Source organism: Oreochromis aureus, linkage group 6, assembly GCF_013358895.1.
Source record: "Oreochromis aureus strain Israel breed Guangdong linkage group 6, ZZ_aureus, whole genome shotgun sequence".
In the NCBI taxonomy this organism is placed as follows: Eukaryota; Metazoa; Chordata; class Actinopteri; order Cichliformes; family Cichlidae; genus Oreochromis; species Oreochromis aureus.
Window position 1 is genome coordinate 32,807,299 of NC_052947.1, and position 20,291 is coordinate 32,827,589.

The 20,291-nt window shown below is 39.6% G+C and overlaps 2 protein-coding genes across 2 annotated transcripts; both read right to left on the bottom strand.

The window, feature by feature from the left end:
• Positions 1-522: 522 nt before the first annotated feature.
• On the bottom strand, positions 523-8,257 carry dcaf15 (DDB1 and CUL4 associated factor 15). The gene is made up of 13 exons (XM_031753082.2): positions 8,086-8,257; positions 7,420-7,517; positions 6,850-6,988; positions 6,650-6,756; positions 6,402-6,547; positions 6,147-6,308; positions 4,532-5,155; positions 4,347-4,438; positions 3,989-4,111; positions 2,266-2,348; positions 2,066-2,170; positions 1,854-1,969; positions 523-1,185 (listed from the first exon to the last, which is right to left on the bottom strand). Exons 1-13 carry the CDS (start codon positions 8,179-8,181, stop codon positions 1,130-1,132), a joined length of 1,947 nt encoding a protein of 648 aa, XP_031608942.1. The 5' UTR covers positions 8,182-8,257; the 3' UTR covers positions 523-1,129.
• A 1,143-nt stretch (positions 8,258-9,400) lies between these two features.
• Positions 9,401-18,647, bottom strand: LOC116330680 (KH-type splicing regulatory protein). Its single transcript, XM_031753093.2, has 18 exons — positions 18,328-18,647; positions 16,495-16,597; positions 16,359-16,412; positions 16,242-16,278; positions 16,090-16,148; positions 15,919-15,990; positions 15,774-15,831; positions 14,666-14,813; positions 14,074-14,172; positions 13,884-13,985; positions 13,648-13,750; positions 13,106-13,230; positions 12,388-12,684; positions 12,170-12,279; positions 11,985-12,070; positions 11,695-11,904; positions 11,269-11,465; positions 9,401-9,719 (listed from the first exon to the last, which is right to left on the bottom strand). The coding sequence occupies exons 1-18, from the start codon at positions 18,415-18,417 to the stop codon at positions 9,711-9,713; spliced, it is 1,959 nt and encodes a 652-aa protein (XP_031608953.1). The 5' UTR covers positions 18,418-18,647; the 3' UTR covers positions 9,401-9,710.
• Positions 18,648-20,291: the final 1,644 nt, after the last annotated feature.

Below are 20,291 nucleotides of genomic sequence, written 5' to 3' on the forward strand. Positions count from 1 at the left end.
AAAACCTGCAAATCTGATAAATAGTCTAAAAGGTCTTTAGGCTTCAGACGACCAAACTGACAATGTAAAAAAAAGAATAAAAATTCTGAGTGTTTTTAGCCTCACTGCAAATACCCAGTACTACCCTAACAGACCCAAAACTCAGTTGCTTTATGGATAGTGCAGATCTCACACGTTGTCAAGACTGTACAATGTTTTAAAAAAAAAAACAAAACAAAAAACATTTGTGTTTGATTTGTATGTTAATCAGTTAAACATGTGGAGTACTTTTACCTCTTCACTGTACACTGCCAGCTCTTTGTGTCTTTATAATGTAACTTTAGTACCAGACAGTGTGATGTCTGTTCCAATGTTGGGCCTGTTCTGTTTTGTATATAAATGGTTCTACTTAGGGAACCAGCACTGCTTCAGCTGAAGTCACATGACAACTTTTGTGGTATTCATTTCCCCTCCAGGCAAGATCTTCTCTGCAGACTGTTGGATTATTTTCATGTATCCATTTATCATCACAGCACACTCATAAGGCTTTTAAACATTTTATTTAAACAAAAGACCCCAGTCTGTATTCCATGCTGTCACTCATACAGCACGACAGCAGCCAGCTAAGCAGGTGACTCCTGCTTCCACTGACGAGGGTTTTAAAAAACAAAAACGGAAATCAAGTGAAGCAGTAGAGTTTTTCAAATTTCAAATACTGCAGCCTTACACACAGCTGGACAGAGCTGGTCCACACTGAATGAGAAACGAGTTCAGAAGCAGCAAAATCTGTTAAATTTCACACACACCCACCTTGTGCACATCACACAGGTACAGATATCACATACATTCAGTTACTCACACTCACAGACAATAAAACTGCCTTAATGTATAAAAACAAAAGTAAAAATGAAGTCTTTGTTCAGTCCAGCTCTTGGTTTTGGTTGTTACAACAATTCAGTACACAATTACAAAAAACACACAAAAACCTTTACAGTATTTCATCTGGTTCTTTGTTTGGCTTTAGCCACACGTGCTACAAACGGAGCCTCTGATGAAGGTTGATACTGCAGGTGAGCTCATGTCAATGTCAATGTGTACGTCTATGTGCTTTTCTTTATGTTGTTTCGACACATGTGGATCTCTTCTTCCTTCATAATACAATCCAGGTACACCGGTCACTATCTGCCAACACTTGCAGAGATGAGCCTGCAGGTGAGAAAAGAGCGGGACTTAACTCTCTTTAAAAAAACAAACAAAAAAATACAAAAGATGCAAACTAAAAACAGTAAAGTTTTTAAGGAAGAGGAGTCAGATCTCTATTTCTCTTTCAGTATAAGGAAGTAACATTAGTTTAACGTGTTACAGCTGCAAAGAGGATCAGTCTTTACTTTTTTCTCAGATGACTTCTAGTATTAAGCTTAGTAATTAAATAGATGAGGTGGAATGTGATTTCATCTTTGGTAACATAAAAACTCATCCCATATATTTAAAAAACGAAGCAATCAATTCATCTTTTCAGTCAGTCAGAAACATTAGTCCAAATACACAAGTCCTTAACATCTGAGACGTCTCATCTTTTAATGTTTTTGATGTGCTTTTGGTCTCTAAACAGCAAATGGGGCACAGAAAGCCTATTGCTGTCAAATGATTCATCCAAAATGGTTGGTCCTAAACAGAAACAAAGTGCAGTAGTTTTTTGTTTTTGTTTTTTTGCACAAGAAAGTCAAAGGCTCTTTTGTTTATTCTGATCTTCTATCTTACAGCTCACTAAGGCCTCATTTCTCCAAAAAGGACTTAACATTTGGCAGTTTCTATTTTTGACAGATTTCTTTGGGAGGATTTATGTTTATCTGTTTCTGTGACTATACACTCACCCTTGTGGAGAGCTTCATTGGTCATGCGGTTGATGTAGCGGGAGCTGCTCTCAGGGACAAGCCACTTCATCACCGTGTTCACACAGGACTTCCTGTACGAACTCCAGACGGTCCCACTGACGGACAGACAAAGCCTTTCAACACAACTGAACTAACGAGAAACAGGAGGCAGAGAGAAACCTGTGTATGTGTTACAGGCTTGCAGGGCTCACCTTGTCTGACCCTTGACTTCTGTGAGGTCACCAACACCCACAGTGCGACACACACCCGTGTTGAGGTCCCAGCTAACCTGCAGGTTGGAATGGTATGTGTTTGGCCTGAAAACAAAAAAGAGCCACCGGGTCACAAATCCAAAGCGGGTGAAACAGGTGAGGGTCGAGGTGGCTTTAGGGTAAAAGAGCAGGCGAAGTACCTGCAGTGCTCCTCGTCAGAGTTGGAGAATGCTAGTAACAGCAGACCAATGTTGATCATCACAATGTTGGTCTCTGGACACACCTGATACACATCAAAAACATGTTACCCACATGCAAAGTGTTCCTCCACGGTTCTTGCACTAAATGTATGAAATTAAAATTAGGGAAATCAGAAAATTCCTAGTTGGAGAAAACTAGTGGACTAGGAAAAAAAAACTGCAAAAAATCCATACAATCTAATGAACAGGCTTAAACACTGACTCTGTGTATTTAAGCCCTGCTTTTTTTATTTTTAATGTAACCAGAAAGTCCCTTGAGATTAATATCTCTGTTGTTTTTTCAAGGGAAGCGTAGCCAAGGAAACACACCATTACAAGCCTGCAAAAATGATAAAGCTGCATTTTCCATAAACAGACAGCAACACATAATCTAAAATCCATCTCTGGAGCAACAGTTGCACTCTTCAGTTACAGAATCATTTAGAAGCTCTTTAAACCCACCAGCGAAACAAAAACATTAACCTTTAGTTCTTGTTGTTATGAAGGTTACTCTGTGACCAAGGTGCAAAATAAGAGAACACTATGCCTCCAAGTTCTGCAAAAATACAAGTATCCTTAAGAGAAGAGGTCTAAAGGAGGGAAAAATCTTAACTGTAGGTTTGTGACAAATCAGGAAGACTTTACTCCATTTGGCTTTGTAGTTAAAAATATACTACTACTACTACTACTACTACTACTACTACTACTACTACTAATAATGTGTGCGCGTTAGCCTCCGTAGGGATATTACTCCTCTGCATTTAACCCATTCACCTAGTGAAGCAGTGGGCAGCCATCAATGCAGCGCCCGGGAAGCAGTGTGTAGGGACTGTACCTTTCTCAGGGGTACCTATTCAGTGGGGTCGAACCCACGACCTTCTGATCGTGGGGCAACCACTCTACCTACTGAGCTATCCCTAAACTCTTTTAGGAACGAAGCATGTGCAAGTGTCTCCCTAACTCCAAACTTAAATTATTACAGCCCATATTTCAATGATAAAAACATAATTTAGCCTTCAATTACTTCATTTAGGGCTCAATATGTTCTCTAAAAGTGAGTTTAAGATTCACAAAGATACTCAGGTATTTGTAGGATGATACTTTTTCAATTTAGTCCTAAGATATAAATACCAACATGATCTGAGATCTGAGAGCAATAACAATTTGGAAAGTAACAAACAAATTATTAGAATCAACTTTAAACAATGCAATACACCAGCCTGATTCAGAGGAGGGAAAGCTGGGGACTGTTTAAAACTAAGATTCACATTCTTTAAAAATCAAATCATATTTTAAATGTCGCTGAAATGTACACTTTGAGCTGTGCATAATATTGCTCAAGCTCAATATCAGATTAGTTTGTTTTGCAGGCCGCTGCCTACATGTTGTAGCTGCGTCCCGTCACTAGCGACCAGTAGTAAAAAAAAAAAAAAAAAAGGTGGAACAACTAGTCTATGGACTTCTCTTGCTTTTGTTTAATGAGAACTGGTATTTGTAGTCTACGCTGTGATGCAACATGAAAGTACTGTTTTAATACCGTAAGACTTTATAATAAACACAATAAAAACAGTCTTCGGATATGACAAGTTTCATAAAAGCTACAGCAACCTTGAGTCAGGTGTAAATTAGACAATGTGAGTGTCCTGAGCTCTGCGCGCGTGTGTGTGTGTGTGTGTGTGCTGACCTCTAATATCACAACATCATAGTCACTAAAGGAGCAGAACTGTGTGGCCCAGGCAGCATCACTCCTGATCACCTCATTGATTAGATATTCGAAATCCAGAGTCAGCTGCTCAACACAAACACTCTGCAAGACAAAAAGCAAAAATTCATGATCAACCAGACACACAAAAAATACTCTGTACGTGTCCAAACTATCTCAGCTTTGCCTCTCTACCTTTGTCTTCAGTGTCTAATCCATGTCCCTTCTGGTTACTCAGCCTTGTAACTCCAACATCCCCAGGAGAGTTCTGACTTATTCCTTACTGCTACTTCCATACATGTTCTCCATTGACTTTACAGTCACATGCACCAACACCTACCTGTCCATTGTGTGGCCCTGTAACCAGCTGGAGGTTACGTCCTTTCAGATCTGTAACTGTGAAAGGCAGCTGGACTTTATCATCTTCATAACCTAGAAAAAAAAAAAAATGAGGAAGAAATGCCAGTCAGCATCTTTGGATCTGACCTGACACACACTTTGACTCTCTCTTTTCTTATCTCTCACCTCCTGCACCTCCAGCATTCTGCTCTGCTGCCCCTGGCTGTTGTAAGCGGTAGTGTAGGCGTGAGTAGTTTACATATCCAGGCTCAGTGGGGCTGGCTTCCTGGCACGAAGACATAGTTGGAGTGGCTGACGGTGATGAGGAAGAAGAGGCAGGAGACATCACTTGTTCCGATACCTGTGGCAGACTATGGCTAACACCTGAGATTAATGGTTGTAGTAAATTAGTCCTTCTCTCCTCTACCCTCAACCCTTTACAACCACCCTCCTCTCTCACAGTCTCTGCAATGGTCCCTTTGTCTCCAGTTGTCTGTACTGCCTCTTTTTCACCACCATCAGACGTTCTCCTCTCCCCCTGGCCTTCACCATCTTTCCCTCCTCCCTGGGCTCGCCTGAAAAGGTCGGCAGCAAACTCCCGGGCTCGCATTGCAGCTTGTGAATGGCTAGGAGATGAGGGAACTGGAGTGGGGACTGGAGTGGGTCTGCTAGGTGGAAGTCGATGTTCAGGAGATTCTTGAGGTAGTGAGGAAGAAGAGACCAAAGAAGAGGAGGAAAAAGACGTCGAAGCTTGACTTGACAGGGCTGCTCTCTTTGTGTAAAGGATTTGCGATGGCTGACCCTGTTTACCTGAAGCAAACACAAATCAAAAAAAAGGAATGAAAAATAACAATGAAAATCAGACAGCAAAACATCACTGTGATGGTTTTCACTCTTGAAGAAACAAGCATTTTTAGGCCCCTACTCAGTGTAGCACTGTTCCTTCTAATCCTATCTGGAGATAAGAGTGGGTTGCTGTTTAATGTATGCCTATGAACAGCCGTGTTTGTAGATATGATCAACATATATGCTCCTACAATTAACAAAACAAACAAAAAAGAAGATATTTGTACATGGACAAACCATGCACCTATGCATTAAACAAGCAAAAACAATTGATGTTAACATCCTCACAGCAAAATTAAAATATTCTTTATGTTCTATTTACCTGGATAGAATTTAAAGAGGGGGGATATAGCCAGCATGACATGACCCTCTGGTTGGTCTTGTTGCAAAACCTCTAGCTGAGTCTTTTCACTGTCACCATCTTGGTGTTTTGCAATGAGATGTTATGAGCAAGGTGCACATCTGAGAAACCGAGCACTACCGCACGTTCACAGGCTTTTACCCACTTACCGACTCAAAAACAGACCAAAATCTACAAACTCAACATCACGGTTTATAGAACTTGAAACTTGTGACTCATAACGTAGGTGTCTACTGAAGTCACAGATTAGGGGAGATGAGAACAATTTCCCTATAGACTTATTTACAATAGTAAGTGATTTTGCAACCAGTGGAGTCACCTCCTGCTGGCAAACAGAAAGAATGCAGAACTGAGGCGCTTCCAACACTGCCTTTCTCTTTTATGCTCAGAAACTGCATCCATTATATTACCAGTCTGTGTATGTGCACAGTCTGCAGAGTGTGGGTGGTCTGAAATTTTCAGCTGCGTAAACCTTTGTGGACTCACTGATAAGGAAATTCATAATGTGGTGATCTTAAATCCATAAAAAACCTTATCTGAGGCATTATAAAGAGACAAGAAATATGGCAATTCTACTATTTGTGTGTGTCTTACCTGGGCAGAGTGAGATGCCACAGGCTACCAGAGAGTAGCTAGTGTTTAACAGAATGACCTGGTCCTTCTTAAGCTGGAAAGCTGGCTGAAAGGTGGGGAACGGATATACCACCTGGTACCTGCTGTTGAGCACATATCCGTGTTCAAGACACTCACCACTTCCTGTGGAAAGAAAGTGATAATGTCTGATGAGAGCGAGAGAGGCAGACGTAATGAGAGCGGTGAAGTAGTAGCTCTGTATGTATTTTTATTAACCTGTGCGTATAGTAGTGACTGAAGGAACAGGACAGCACTGAGCGCAAGGTTTAGGAGGCGGCATGGAGGCGATGGTGATGTAGATGTCTCTATTGTTCTCATCACTCATCATTAGATTCATCAGGACTGAGTTGGAGCTGCGTGTACTTAGCAGAAACATACACACCAACACATAATTTAGCCATCACTACCTGTGGCTTGCAGTAAGGTTATTCTTGCCATTAATAAATATATTTATCATTCCTTACTTGAAGCCGAAGATGACAATTTTGGAGTGATCATTTGGCCACTCACATACTGTAAGGTACAGGTCACTGTAGATTTCCTCTCCTGCAAACAGTCGCACATGATGGACCTAAAGAGAAACCAAAGGAGTTAAAGAAAATAAAAATAAATTCTCCAATTATATTTATATATTACAATTAGAATTTTTTTTTTTTTTTTTTACCTGCTTCAGTCTGCTGTGCAGGTTAAACTCCCACCAATAAAGATGATAAGTATAGAAAGAGAAATCATCATCTTCTCCACAGTCACTGGTGTAAGACAGAACGTAGCGTCCACATTTGGTGAAGCCAAGAAAGATGTGCCTGAAAACAAAAAGATAAAGTACTGGTCATACATGCTCCAGCTTGAACAATACTAAATAACAACAATTACCCACCGGACATCCTCAGAATCTTCTAATTGTTTTTTTAAATACAGTAATGTTATCATATTCAAAGACCATATGGAAAATTTTATTTTCATACTATGAATATTTTCCAGTACCAGATACTTAAAGTACACCAGAGGCGGGTGGAAACTTGGTGCTTTTAACCAATTTTTTCCATCATCTTTGAACCCTCATAACTTCAAGAGACAGCCATGTGTCACAAGTGTCAACAGCTCTGATTCAGTCATCAATAATCCCAGTCTATTTGAGATGCAGCTAGTGTGGTGTACATGCATGTAATGTAGCATACTGTGCCAGTCAAGGTTCTTTAATCACAGTAAAGCTATGCAATAAACACATACGTACCCTGCTCTCAGGAACTCCTCGCTGACAATGTTCTTTAATGGTACACAAACTCGAGGTGGCAGCTTCCTGAACAGGCGCTGAGAAAACTGCCCTGACAGCTGCAGGACAGAAACCACAGTAGAGGTAGATACAGCTAATTAGCACACAGTGTAACACAAAGCCCGAAATACTTTGCAATTTTTGGTGTGCTTTTGTTCATCTTCGTGTAATGCCCAGCACAATAAGACGACACGAACAGTAAACGAATTACGCTTGATGCACAGAGACTGCCATTAAATCTGAGGTGCGCTGCTGCGGTTTTATAAACGCTAAACCTGACCGGTAAAGTTAAAACTCAGTTCAAATAGACCTTTACAAATGTGGCTTAAGTGGCTAGCACTTTAACACGGTTCGGTTACATTAAAATGTGTATGGGCCATCTGCAAACCAACCTGGGAAGTAAAATCGATAAATATCATAACATAGAGCAGGGAAGCCGCATTGTTTTACATTTTGGAGCATTAGCCAATTAGCCACCTGCCAGCCGTTGGCTGTTATTAAGTTAGCCGCGGTGCTAGTTAGCAGCTAGCTCCTAGCTGGCCTCAGAAGCTCCTGAAACCTTAGAGGCCTTCTCTTTGACGGCTCATTCTAAACCTCTCTCTTCAGGTCCTGCGGATGCATGCCTACCTTTCCGCGCATAAGAAGCTTCACGACATGGTCTTTGTGTTTTCTTTGGCTTTTCTGTTTGCTGTCGTCCTTTTCAGATTTCGAGCTGGGCGCCATCTCCCCCTGAACTGTTGTTCCCAGTTGCCCGTCAGAGGCCCGTCCCGATTGGCTCACGGGCTGCACGGGGCGGCCCTCACTCGCCAGCACTCACATCCATCAAAACCCCAAACAAAAGTAAGGCACGACAAGGGGAACATCCCGATGGAAGCAACCACAAAGGAAGACATGCATGCGTTTGTGGGGTTGGTTTTTTTTTGACGTGCCCAGGATTTTAGTTACAAATAGGCAGTTGTGAAAATTCTTTTTAGTGACCTGATATAAAAATAACCTGGCCAAATTTGTCAAGACATTAAGAATGAGATGATATATATGAAGATGTTTAGTGAGATTGTGATGTCCTCTTGGCTTTATTGTAATATCTGATCATAACTTACTTGTCAGGGGTAATATTTTGTATCCCCTACATTATTATTAAAGAGGCTATAGTTTTTATTTCAGTGTTGAAAACTTTCAAATATGAATAAAAACATTAAACTTGAAAGGATAACTTTCATTTTAGGCATTTTACCTAATATGGCATTACAACCAGCACAGGGGATTATCACACAAGACGCTGGTAATTGAATGTTTTTATTTAAGTATTTAAAAACAAGCTGTAAAAAACAAAACAAATGAAAAGAAAAGAAAAATCAGCATACAATAAGAGAACTTACTGGAAAAGAGACTATTCTTTTCATTGTAAAGATGTAGAAATGAAACTAAGGGCAGTCAAGCACACAAACACATACGTGCACAAACAACCAGCCTACATAACTGCAGGACAGTTAGTGCCTTATTACAGCCAACTTACACGCAGTCTTCTGTTCAGTAGCATACACTGTATACAGACACACAAGACTCGCCCCTTGACGAAAATCACAAAGAATGTAATTAAAAATAAGAAATTATGACAGCAGGGAGAAGTTCACCTGCAACTTAAACACTGGAATCTTTTTTTGTAAAAAACTGAAGTTTAAAAAAGTACCAAGAACAAGAAGAAGAAGAAAAAAAAAGACCAACAACTTCTGTATCTTCTGCCATACAAACATAATTTTTTGAATATATTCAAAATACTGCTAGACAGTTTTTACCTTCAGCAAACAGAAGGGGAAAACTACTGACATGTGAGTCATTGTTGAGATGCTGTTGTGCTAGCTTGCAAGCAAAGATGCTTATTATTTCACATTTAAGAAAAAAAACTCCAAACCATCTGATGTATTACAAGGTGAAGGTGAGGTGAAGGGGTAAGTTAGTGCTTTTTTTTTCAATACATCTGCAAAATGCATTCCCTTTTGAATTTCATTTAAAAAAAATAAAAAATAAACAAACAAACAGGAAGGTTTGAATACAAAATGTCTGAGAGGATGAGTTAACCACAGGCTTATTGTCCTATTAAAGCCAAAAAAAAAAAACAACAACAACAAAAAAAAAAAAAACCCAACTGGGAGGAATAAAAAAGACAAAAAAAACAAAAAAAACAACAACAACAAAAAACAAAAACAAGCCCGGAGATTCAACACATCCGCCCAACAGAACAAGTCACACGTTTACTGGGCCTGAAAAGAAGAGAAAACTGATAAAGTCACACTAATAAAAGACAAAAATGTTCTTACAATCAACATCAACAGTTGATGTAGTCAATTTCCTGGTATTAACCTTTTTTTAAAAATAATGCTTTTTCTGTTTTCTTTAAACTTTTATTTATTTATTTTTTTTTAGTATCAAGTTTTACTGTATTTTCTAGTTCTTCTCAAATTCAGTTGATATACCCTTATGGTACTTAAGAGTCATTTTAAATTTTGATTTATTTCGCCAATGTTTACATTTTTATTTGCTTTGTTCCATCATCTTGTCAGTTATCTGTAAAATACTTTGAACTGAAGGTAACTTGCATGAAAGGTGCCAAATAAATAATTCAAAGTAAATGCCATTTATATCTTTAGACAGAAGAATATGGAAAGTACTGATGTGGTCGATATAAGCTACTGGTTGAGAAGCTTAACCCAAAATACAACATCCCTGGTTTATATTAAAAAACAAAACAAAAACAAAACAAAACAAAAAAACAGTTTTATTATGAGACAGCACTCTATAGCTCCTGAAAAGTTACAAGGTTACATTACTTTAGTTTTAATATACTAATGAGTTAAGCAGTTAAGTTACCTAGGCTACTTTTGTGCTCACATTTGACTTTGAAAGTGTTTGAAAACGTTAAGCATTCGTTTGAATTTTTTCCTCATCTGAAATATATTCTTCTTTCGGATGCTGCCCTTTTTGGGGTCGTCATGTCTCCTCTATCTCACCCCATCCCCACCATCCTCCTCTGTCACACTAATCCTCTGCATGTCCTCCTTCACTACATCCATCAATCTTCTCTGTGGTCTTCCTCTTTTCCTCCTGCCTGCCATATTTAACATCCTTTGTTTGATATATCCACTAACCCTCCTCTCCATATCTCCAAACAATCTCAGCCACAGATAGTCAGAAATGTCATTATTGCAAATTCTCTAAAAAATATTGTGCTATAATTTGAGGCTCTCACCCACTAAATATACCTTACAGTTTGCACACATCTGTGCAAGTGCAAGTTTTTTCCTTAGCCTCATAGACTTTCATTAATGTGAAAACACCGACAGCAAGGGGAAAGAAAAAGGGGAAAAAAAAATATCCTACATGTAATTGAGGTTCACTTCATCGGTGAACTCATACCTGTTATGGTTGGAAACATCATCACTGGCCTTTTGACCAACCCACTTGCCCAACGTACTCTGACATAGATGCATATAAATTTTTGCATGTTACCATTCCAACTGAACTACAAATCACATATAGGCATATCTTGCTTTTTACTCCATCTTTACACAAGGCGGTGTCCATTTGTTACCCTGCTGCCAGAACAGTTTTCTAGCATACCATAATGTTATCTCATAACTGTGAGGATCACTCGATTATCCATTTTTACAGAATTCTATGCACAAAATTTGGGGAATTTTTTTAAATTCCTAAATTATTATTTTTTTAATTAATTAAATATATAGGTAATTAATGAATTTAGTTTACCCCCTTCCAAGCAGCCATGAGGTCAGTTTTAAATACCAGCCATACCTGTTGTCCCTGCTGTGGAGCAGCTGCCTGTCCAGGAGCCTGGCCTGTCTGTTCATAGTAGGCAGCCTGCTGTCTGTAGTACTCAGCCCAGGCTGCACTGTAGTCCTGCTGGCCACCAGGTGCAGCTCCTCCTGCTGCAGCTGCTGTGGGGGCTGCTGCTGTGCCTGGAGCAGCTGCTGCCCCTCCTGCTGGCTGAGCTGGAAAAGAAAACAAGTGCAAACATACATTATATAGCTACAGTTACATGCTACAAGCACATATGGATGAATGAATAATATATTAGCATTAAAGTCACTTGTGAGATGGCAGCACGTTTGATGGTTGTGACTTTTAAAATTCTTTAAGAATTAAATAACTGAAGTTGTTAAATGCTGTCAGTTACAGACTGTAATACACATTATTTACTCAAAATTAGTTCCAACTTACTCATGCCCATCTTCTTATAATACTCTTCCCAAGCCTTAGTGTAGTCTGGCTGACCCCCAGCAGTCTGGGCTGCCTGGCTCTGGTCTCCTGGTGATGCTCCTGCTGCAGGAGCTCCTGGATTCTGAGCTGGCATTGTGCCCCCGGGCTGCTGCCCGTAGTATTGTGCATAGTAGGCTGCCCATGCTGCATTTGGGTCTGCTGCGGCCTTATCTAATTGGCAAAGATGAAATCCAGTTGAGGAATACATCAAGTAATGAAACCAACAAAAGAGAAATAAATAAAGGACTTACTGGGGTCATATGGATTTGGGGCTTGCCACTGCTGATAGGCATTTCCCCAACCCTGAGAATACTGGGGACCACCTGGTGCAGCTCCACTGCAGAGAGACAGAAAAGTTAAAGCATAAACCAGCTACTTAAATGAGTTTCCCCTGAAAGAAAACACACTGGCACAACTATTTTCACACTGTACTTACTGAGGAGCTCCACCAGGAGGCCCTGCATTATAAGGGTTCGGATTATAGGGACCCATTGGACCAGGTGGCCCTCCTGGACCAGGACCACCACCCACAGGACACAATGGAGCCTGGAAAAACAGGGAATAAAAATCATTATACCAATAACTTCAGAGTGCATGGGATCTTTAGGCAGCTGCTTAAAGGCATTCTCTGCTTTGTAAGTAATGTGAACCTACCTCAATCTTCTCTTCTATAAGCTGCTTTGCATGATCTATCTGTTGTGGAGACCCTCTGATGGTGAACAGTTTGAAATTCGGGTCACCGTTTGGAGGTGGCTGACGAGATATCTCCACAAATGCACCAGTTTGCTGGTTGATGGACTTGACATTCTCTCCTCCTCTGCCAATAACAAGCCCACATTTGTGAGCAGGGATGGAGAAAGTCATCTCACCTCCTGGTGGACCCCAGTTCCCTTGGCCTCTACCCTGCCCTCGGCCACCAGGTGGCATACCAGCACCGGGACCCGGTGGACCCTGTGAAAGAAACACATTCTTTTTAATCAACACGAAATTCAACATTAAAATCTTAAAGAGGCCCTTATTAAACATGTGTAACATTTCAAATAATGAGGTCAGTGTATATAACATTTATCCCTGGGTGCCAAAAGTTCAGGCTGAAGACTGACTTAATGGTCATCTCAGCCACACAGCTTTGGCTCCACCCACTTTGTGTTTGCACTTTCTCTGTTTAATGGCTAGCCTATCTAGAGAAAAAAAGAGGAGCTAAAATACATACACATAACCTGAGGGGCTGCATAAACACCCAGTATGCAATAAATAAGGATTATTTTGAATCACGCAAAGCTACTCTAGCATAATCCAAGAATAAAAATATGGAGTTGAAATTGAGGATTTTAAATTACATCCCCTCCCCGTCTCTTCAGCATGTACTTACCCCTTGCCCACCCTCCTCTCTGGCACGGATGCTCTGTAGCAGGTCAGTGATGATCGAGGCAGCGTGCTGACACTGGTCTGGTGGACCCATAATATGAGCAATCTTATCAGGACCTGTACCATCATCTGTAAAGAGTAAGAAAATGACAGTTCGGTTTATTGATGAGGGTCCACACTGAGACAAAAACAAACAAACCTAAACAAAACAAAACAAAACAAACAAAACTGCCAGCCACCAATATTGAGTAGATGTATGTATGGTATAAGTGTGAACATCCTAGAATACTTCCTTCTGAGTTATCACACCCACAAGACTTTCAGAAAACTTGAGCTCTGACCTTGACCTCAAGGTCAAAGTCACGATTCAAACTCATCCAAGATTTGTAGCAGATGCACCTATGGTATGAATTTCAAAACTCTGTCATCTCATTTTAGAGTTATCGTATTCCCAAACTTGGTTGTCCATGTCGCCCACCTGCCCACTGGGGTGAAGACATTTTTCAATTTTATTACATGCAGTGAAAGTAGAGTGAGAGAGTGTACCTGGTTTAAACTGTATTTTCACGCCAGCATCACTCTGGATCTTCTTGATCATCTCTCCACTGCGACCAATCACAACTCCCACAGAGTGCCGCGGGACAGCTATCTGTAACATTAAATAAATACTTAACCATTCAGAGTTGATGTGTCTCACTTATAGAACTATGAAACACACACATTAGTCTGAACGTTTAGCTGTAACTGTGCTGCTCAAATTCAAACACACTGTCTTTACTCACTTCTATGCCCCCTCCTCCCATCCTTGATCCATATTCGTTCCTCTCTCCAAAACCCTGATGATCCCTCTCCTGTAGGATCTCATTAACCATCTCCTTAGCTTGCTAGAAAGGCAACACAAAGAAAAATTTTAACCAACAGCAGCTTAACATATTTCCCACAAAACTGAAACCACTGAACCCAAAAAGGTACCTGGACTTTGTATGGGTCTCCAATGATACGAAGAGGTTTATCTATGTTGGGTGGCTGCGACGCATCTTGGATAAGAATCATTTTGACTCCAGCTCGCTCCTAAGAATTAAGGAAGAGGTATGTTACAGACACGTGACAGATTAACCAAACTTTGGCACATTAGACCGTCCATTTGTTGCACTGGGATTTCCTACTATGTGATATGTCAGATGTTATTTGTAATAATAATTTTCTTCCAAATATTTCTCCCTCATCTGAGAATTAAAAACAAACTTCAGGAGATGGTCTAAATGTGTTTAAAGTCACTTTAAATGACCTTGAGTTACCTCAGGTTCTAAATGTTACTCCTGATTATTAAGGCCTTTCTTGGCACAAATCAAATCAATTAACTGTTCTGCTGTTTTAGGTTTCCCTAGCTTTAAGTTTGCTACTTTAATTATATACTTGTGCATTTTATGTGCACATTTGTTTGCGTTACTAGTTTATGCAACCACTGATCTCTGCACTCTTGCAAAAGCAATGCTGCTAGCCATCTTTTCCTGGTTAAATAAATAATCATCACCATCTGTATAACTGAATGCTGCATCGTCACCTGCAGTTGTTTGATAGTCTCTCCTCCTTTGCCGATAATAAGGCCAGCCTTTCCAGCAGGGATTATCATCTCTTGCATGGAACTTGACTGACCGTTGGTTGACTCGTGACCTCTGGACACAATATCATCTAGAAGCGCCCTGGCTCTCCTGCAAGCAAATTCATATCAAAGAAGGGTCATGAAATGATTGAAGAACACAAGGTTAATGTGGCACAAAAGCAACCTAGTTAACATTTCACACCATTATTGCAGAAAGTCCAAGCAACTTTTAAAGCACACAGTATGGCATTGCCTCAGAAAGCTGCAAGGATTCGAACAGGTAACCCTGCCAAATGTTTATAATAAGGACTATCTCCCAATGTGACTGTAGGTACGACCTAGGACCAACCAACAGGAATGCTGCATGAAATAACACGCTGATCCAAAAAAAAAAAAAAAAAAAGTTTGGAATTCCACCAAAGGAAGTTCAGCCAAGTTGAGGCAGAAGTAGTTTGTTTTGTATGCTGTGTATTCAAGCTGTTATCACGATTGCCTCAAGGAGGACAAAGAATGGGAACAAACAACAGCAGAGTCACAGCCCATGATTCAATATTTTTTAAATCACTATGCAGTCAACCTGTCTTGTTGTCCTAGACAAGCTTCATTAGATCTATGTTGCACAGAGTGCCTTGGAACTTATAAAGCTTCTGACATCTTATAGTATCCAAGCAGTAACACAACATGTCCAAATCCCTGACAGCACGCCAACTTTCTTCTGTCACCTAAAGATTCATGGCATACATACAATAGCAAACAAACAATGATTAGTTTAAGGACCATATTTGTGGTTTAAGCTTAATAAAGGACACAGACAACACAGAGTCGTGTCTTAGAAGCCAAACTCAGCACAACAGTACAAACCACTGAAACTTAACAAGTACACAGGAAATAGAAATTTCACACAATCTAAAGGTACACCAGGAGGTTTGTCTATCATTTAACTAGGCTGGCCATCAATCTCTTGTCACTACTTCTCCCTACAGATATTAATAATGAAACAAAATTTACCACAAACCAAACTTCTTGACAGCTTTTCCCAATACTCAAAAGACTTAAAGGACCAACTTACTGTATGGCATCGGGTGATCCTGTGAGGGAAATACTTCTTTCTGGCAGACCCACACTGTCTGTGGATTGATATGATAATAATTATAAATCAAAAGGGACGATGGTATATCGATAGGGCACCGGTTACTTAACTATTCACAGCTCACCGTGAGCAATTTGGACTTTGCAGCCAGATTCTTGCTGAATTTTGTTAATCTGTTCGCCTCCTCGCCCAATGACTTTAAGGAAAACAGAAGAATGTTGAGTTTAGTCTGAACATGCGTAACACAGCAACACGGGAATAATTTGTACAGTTTATGAAGGGTTTGTCTACTCACTGAGCCCAACCATGCTATCAGGCACCCTGCACTCTTCTGTCATTGTGGAGGGCCTTACACTGCAGACACATGATCATGAATAATTAATGACATATAGTGTTTCAACAATAAACAGCAAAAGGTGTTCACATAAAGAAAAATAAAAGTCAAACCTTTGCTGGGACAGAGCAGCTAGCTGAGCTCCAATAGCTGTAAGAGATTCAAAACTGGTGAGCAGGTGGAAATTGAGCAAAAAGGAGTTATTGTAACTACAGAATTATTTAACGTACACATTGCAGAATCTCTTTCACTCTGTGATGCTACCTTCTTGGCATCGGGTTCATCTGGAAACAAAAATAACAGTGAGTCTTTAAAGTGGAGTAAAGGAAACTGGAGACAGAGTCCAAGTTTGATCAGATTTTCTACCTCCTTCTTCCAGGGATCGTTTCTGTGATGTGAACGGATAGCTCTCAGCTCCTCCGTTGTTTGTTGTCATGGGCACACCGTCACCACCAATTTTAGCTGCAATCTGGAAAGAGGGGAATACTGGATTAAATCAGACAACTTTGCAAAGACACCATTAAGACATCTGAAATTTGTCGAATTTGGTAAGAAATCTTTGACATTGCTTGGACATGTTCAGCTCATGTCATATAAATAAAAGATCTTCACATTTAAAACTGCAATCAACAGACACATGAAGATATGTTTAACTGTGAGGAGATAATGTAGTGCTAATAAACGATGCTCCCACAGTATTCAGGGGTTTGGGTTATTTGTTACAAAGAAAGAGTAGAAAGTTTGAAAGATGTGAGCATGTGCCAGGCTGGGAGGAATAAACTACCAATAATATTGGAGTGTATTAAATCCCTCCAAAACTGATCCTCATTCTCTTAATATTATATATAATTGACTACAGATTTATATCAGACTTTTCATTAACCCTTCACTGTACAGTGCTGATATGGACTCTGTCTTGTTTAAGCGTTACTGGTACAAATGATTTAGTTATTATTTTAACTCTGGTTATTCTTACAGTCAAAAACAATGTTTAGTTCTGCTCCACATTATAAATCAAAAAGATGTGATCCCCAGGTCTTTTAATGTCCCTTTTGTATCACAGATAAATGGTTTAAAAAAAGCTTTCATGTGTCAAGCAGCTTCCGTTTGGAATAAGTTATCTTTAAATGTCCATTTTATCACTGTTTTAAACAAACTTTGTTTTGACTTCTTATGTTTTCAGTAAGTCTATTTGTTTCCATTTCTATGTCTATTCAGTATGTTCATTTATTTCTTCTCTAACTGAATAACTTAATAGGTTTGTTTTGTATGAAGGTGTAGTTTAATTTGCTTTTTATTATTGGTTATTGTTGGTTTGTCTTTGTTGTGGTATGCATTATAATAAATATCCTACCACTTGTTGTATAAATGTTTGTTCTGACTCCCTGGGCTTATCCACATATAATTGATCAAATATTAAGTACTTAGTATAATATTAGAAGCCACTTTGAAAGATGAGCCTTTGTGACTGTCCCCCAAATTAATGGAAGCACAACAGTCAGACAACCCCACACTAATTTATATGTAATAAATCAAAAGAAGCTAATCTGAAAATACTCCAATGCAAACAGTCCCTTCAATTATCACAAATAACCTTCAACGATCTTAATTTAACAAACAAAATTGTTTAATATTATATATATTCAACATCTCAAAATTTAAGCGTCATCAGATAAAATAGACGACGTGTGTTTTTTTTATTGTTGAAATAAACAACTATACATGTTAATGAAAGTAGTCATTAGCTGAAAAACAACCCTTTACAGTGAAAAAAAGTAAACGATGGCTCCTGAACTCTTTTCAGTCAATGATCTACATGAATCAAAACAGCCATAATGCTATAATACAGTTACCTACTAAACGCCTCATAAATGAGGGGAGATGATCCCCATATAACAGCTAACTGTTAACTAACGGGTAATAAGTAAACGTTGCTTACTTAGCCCAAGTTCACTAAATTTACCTCAAGGATCGCGGTAGGGACAAACATTTCATTTATGTAACAGAGCCATGCTAACATGCACAACCTCAATTGCCTCGATCTGAACAGAAAGTAGGGCAAATGAATGGCTTTGCTATTAGCTAGTGTGCTACCTCGCTAACTAAAGCTAACGTTACAGCTCGTTATGCTAGCTGTGGTTTCCCAGCAGCTAACTAGCTCGCCGGCTCACTCCTCTCGTAGTCGAGCGCTTGGATTACCTGTCTGGCTCGCTGAACGGCATCTGCGAAAGCGTCGTTTTTCATTCCTGCTCCGACTCCATTTGATGGCAGAGAGCTGTAATCAGACATGCTGCTCCCAGAGGGCTAACACACACGCGCGCGCGCGCGCACACACACACACGGGGGAGGGGGCGGGGGGCAGGCAGGCTGGACAGCTTTGGCCGGGTCGAGCTGCGCAGAAGCGGGAAGGTTAACAGGAGCGTACAGGGAGACACCGATGTGTGTGAGATCTCCTACCACGCCGGCAAACTTCCCTGCTTGAAATAACCAATCATTGCATCTTCGACCCCGGGTTTTCTTCTTCCTCTTCCTTGTACCTTTGAGGGTTAAATGGTTAAAAATCTCAAACACAATAAAAAATGTCGCCTCCATCTGGACTGGAGTGTAGTTGCACTGAAATACCACAGAAACCGATGTGTAGTGATCTCAATGGTTTTTCTTTCCATGTTTTAAAGTAATTGTGGGCTTTTAAGTGTAATTTTAGATTAATAACATTATATCAGATATGTAATTTGTTTATGTAGAGATACACCATGAAGACTTTGCAATGGATGCTTAAATTTATATTTATGTAATTGCTGATACAGATAATAAGATACTTGTCCTTTAGATGAGTCATTGCACTGTTAAAATTTGTTCATGTGGCAATAAATATGGGGAGAAATTATTCAGCAAAAGACATCTGCTAGAGAAATTATGGTGTCAGAATATTTCTCCCACTCAGCGATTATATGCTTTGTCCCTTTGTGGCTTCCACTGCTGGCTCTTTAGTGAAGTCTGAAGTGGCTTTGGCCATTTGTGGCTACCCTTTGACTCTGGTCCTGACAACCACACTGCCAAATCATTCAACTAAAGAAACGTGACAAAGAGTATAAGGTCAACTTTTGACTTATCAATAGGTCAGAAGTTTACATACATTCATAATGGTCATGAATGTTGTGGTAACTTTGTTTTTTGATGATTTCTTTAAATCTTCCAAGGTGACGTGATTGTACAGCATACATCTTTCATGACTTTAAAAAATAAAAACTTGCTTAGTGCCTTAGCAAGATGCACCTCGGCCAAACAACTCTTCTTGGCAGAATTGGAGTTCATTTAAACTGGTTGGTTTCCTGGCACAGATCCATTTTCAATAGAGTTTAGAACTTTGGGGAGGCCATTCTAGGAGCTTTAGAATAGAATAGAATAGAATAGAATAGAATAGAATAGAATAGCTTTTTATTGTCACTGTTACAAGAACAATGAAACACAGTTTGGCATCTTTCCATTGTGTGTAATACACAATAACATAAGTATCTACACAATAACACAGGTATTTACATTTACACAAGAAAGAGTGTAAAAGTGTAATGTCCATGAGTCTTGGCAGTGCAGTTAATCTTCAATCACGTTGGAGGTAGGGCATGTTTGACAGCCTGTGGGTAGAAGCTTCTATTGAGTCTGTTTTTTGCTTTTATGTTTATTGCCTGCTTTATCCATTCCTGCACCAGTTTCAATATGTGTTTGGGATCAGTGTCGTGTTGAAACACCGAACTGTGTCCGAGTTTGAACTGTGTAGCTATTGATCTGAGGTGAAATTGAAGAATTTGGAGGTAATCCTCTTCCTTCATTATTATCAACTAGTGTCCCAATTGAACAGTCTTGACCTTTAGAAGAACTAAATTATATACTGTAAGGTCCAGAATTCTGAATTTAAAAAATCCTCATATTGTATTGCAAATCAAGAAAAATCTGACAATTTCAAAGGTTTGGAAAAATTTAAAAACTCAGTGCAGAATAAAAATGTCTTCACTGGCGTTCAACAGCTTCTAGACTGCAATGAAGTGCTCTCCTGGATAACTGCAGGAAATTATTTGGAAATTCACAAAAGAATTACTTCTCATAGGAAACGGTAAGAACAAACCCCACAATTAATTACATTTGAATTTAATTGCATAATTGCT